This window comes from Buceros rhinoceros, unplaced genomic scaffold (genome assembly GCF_000710305.1).
Source record: "Buceros rhinoceros silvestris isolate BGI_N320 unplaced genomic scaffold, ASM71030v1 scaffold23033, whole genome shotgun sequence".
Classification (NCBI taxonomy): Eukaryota; Metazoa; Chordata; class Aves; order Bucerotiformes; family Bucerotidae; genus Buceros; species Buceros rhinoceros.
The window spans coordinates 338-3,334 of record NW_010402114.1 but is presented as its reverse complement, the minus strand read 5'-3'; the positions used below and the strand labels follow the sequence as shown (position 1 = coordinate 3,334).

Below are 2,997 nucleotides of genomic sequence, written 5' to 3'. Positions count from 1 at the left end.
AAAGTTTCCTCTCCTGCCATACCACACGCCTCAAACACGGGGGCTGCACCTCCTTGGGACAGCGTTAGCTACTTCCCTCTCAATCTGTCTGCTACTGGGCGAAAAAGCAGAGGTCCAAGGCACCCCCTGGACACCAGGCATGGGCAGTGAAGGTCTCTTCAGGCGTATCTTCCTGAAGAAAAGATCTCCTCTCACGTGTCCCAGCTGCTCTGAGGTCTCCTCTGCCCCAGAAGACTTTGCTGACAGGGCAAGCCAGTTAATTGCTGACAGCCAATTACCCCATTCAGAGAAGAAAAGCCCTGGCAGAACAGCCGTCCCTGGGGCTGGAGGTGCACACGCGCCACCCTGGACCGCTGCTGGCTCCCGTTGGCACCTGACCTGGCACAGAGGCAGTTGAGCTGAGCTCAACTGAGCTGAGCTGGAGCCAGGTCCTGACCATGTCCCGAAGCAGGAAGGTGCCGAGAGGAGGCGTTAGCCCAGCACCTCTCTCCTTTCAGCGGCCGACACTCTCCCAGAGGAGGAGCGCGGCAGCCGTAACCCGCGCTCAGGGCTGATCCCATGTCTGGTTCTCGCCAGCCTTTAAACACGAGAGCCAAGTGGTCCAGCACCAGGGTGATTAGAGGGATGCCCGTCACGGCGGAGACTGGATCCAGTTTTACAGCTGTCGTTAAACGAGCTGTAAAGTCCCCAAAGGATTGTGTCTAAAGCCTGACCACATGCATGTTGATGTTCTGGAGCGATTGCACAGTTACAGATTAAGCTGTGGGAAATGGCCAGTGGCATTCACAGCTTTGGCACATCTGCCCAGCCAGCACCGTGCTGCAGAGCAGCCACCAGCAATGCGCCCCCTTTACCCAGTTTCCACCCTCCCAGTTAAGGTTTGGCTGTTAGCTGGGGAGCTGCAATCCGCTAAAAGAATCGCATTGCCGTCAAAAGGCAATTCCACCGGTCTGAGCTGTGCTCGGGCACCAGGCTCCGGAGCAGCCTGGCAGCGACACGGACCGACACAGACAAGAGCTGCCACGGGACACCGACGGCCACTTTTACCTCTGCATTTCCCGTCCTTCTCCTCGAAGCCGGGACCACACGCGCATTTCCCTATGGGGACCAGCCACTCGCCCTCCGCGCTGCAGTGCATCCTGGGGGGATTATCCACGTCCACTTCGGCGTGAGCCACGCAAGTGCCCTTAACTTCCACCAAAGTCGCGAAGGCCGTCTCCGCCACCGTGTCCGGAAACACAGCCAGGTTCTGCACAGTGGCGAGGCACTTCTTGTAATAGACCCGCACGGAGACCAGCGCCACGCAGGCGCCCACGTCCTGGAAGCCCAGGTGGAAGCCTCTCTTGCTCAGGTGCCCGATCTCCCTCAGCTCCGTGTTCAGCTTCATCTTACGCTCACCCAGGTCCCCCTGCGTGAAGCTCTCATCAGCGGCGATGGTGTCGATCTTGGTGTGCTTGCTCTCGCGGACACTACGGCCCAGGTCAGAGTCAGACTCCACGTAGTACAGATTGAACGTCTCCTTGCAGGTGCCCGTCACGCCGGGGATGCTGTTGCAGTCCCGCAGGGTGAACTTCAGCTCGATGAAGATCCTCTGGCCGTTTCGTCTGGCAATCCAGCCCGTCTGCAGCCAGTTGTTCTGGTTCGGCTCCATGACGTTGCAGACCTGGTACGTGCGTATCGGCTTGTAGTTCTCATCCACGCCGCTGATTTCTTCCCACTGGGGAAAGAACACAAAGGGCTGTAACAGCTCGAGCGCTGCTGTGAGCAAGAGCCCCCTCACAGCTGAGCCCTTTGCAGAGGTACAAACACGGAGACATGCCCAGAAACAGGGCACTGGCATCAGACCTTCTAAACCAAAGTCTACTGTGACACCGGACACATCATCCGCTGAGAAGCCAAAGCCTTTATCTCCCACACCCTGGATTCTCTGTCCCCTGGGAAGGTGCATCCACACAATGGGTCGTGTGTGTCAGATGGGGCTAGGCTGCCCACAGGAGTCAGAGAAGGCCAAGGAGATGTGACGCCAGTCACACCACCACACGAGGACAAGCAGCTTTGTGAACAGCAAGCAGCAGCTTCTCCATCAGGAGAAGTTTTAGCTAGAGCAGGACAAACCCTCTGACTGCAAATGAAACGGTATTTCCCCAAAGTTACCAGCAGAGATTCTGACTAGTGAAACGATGACTCAATCCTCACAGCCTTAAGGACAACCTGGCAACGTCCCAAAGCAATTCTTTCTGGGGGTAAATTTATACAAGATTGGCAGATCTACCCAAAACAGAGTTTCTTCTGCAGACTAACAGCTGGGCAACACAGATGGCTCCAGGATCTACCACTGCTCCCGCCGAACGGTTTGTTTCCGTTCTGGAGAACGACCCCAAAGCAGCAAGAAACACAACTCGCATTTCCTCTCCCCAAGGCAGCCGTAGACTGACCCTGGAGAAAGGCAAGGACCACACCAAACAAACCCTGGGTAACACAGAGCTCCTGACGACCCCACTGCAGCTGCAGCCCTCTTCCAATAGCTGGATCAATCTCCCAGAGCTCGTGCTGGCCTGTGATCTATAGCACAAAGCTGGTCTGGCTGCTGGTTGTGTACTCGAGAAGCATAAATCCGTCCTGAGGAGCTGCTGCACATCGCTCGTTCTGCTCACATCACCAGCTCCCCACTTCTCGCTCTGCTTCCCGGGGCACCCAGCGCCAATCAACGTGTGCTGAGCCGCCCACCACCCACAGCTCGAGGAGCCCCCATGGGAGCCAGCCCCCTCCACCAGTTCCACCTGAGGACTTCAAACACCGCTGAGCGCCGGAAGGCAGCGGGACGGTCCCGCCACCGCACTTACCCCATTCGATGGGTGCGAGGTCCAGCCCAACTCCGCCTGTGATTCCTTCGAGTCCAGCAGGACAACTGCAGGGAAGGCAACTTGTCAGAAAGCAAACGCCAACCGACATCGGCCCGTCCACCCGTCGGGAAGCTCAGCACCCCGCTCCCCTCCC

The 2,997-nt window shown here is 57.7% G+C and overlaps 1 protein-coding gene across 1 annotated transcript; it reads right to left on the bottom strand.

The window, feature by feature from the left end:
- Positions 1–1,047: 1,047 nt before the first annotated feature.
- Positions 1,048–2,908, bottom strand: LOC104490283 (ephrin type-A receptor 7-like; the record flags this gene model as incomplete). Its single annotated transcript, XM_010132549.1, has 2 exons — positions 1,048–1,717; positions 2,844–2,908. Coding segments are annotated over 2 exons (735 nt in total), but the record flags the coding sequence as incomplete, so codon positions are not given.
- Between the last annotated feature and the right edge of the window lie 89 nt (positions 2,909–2,997).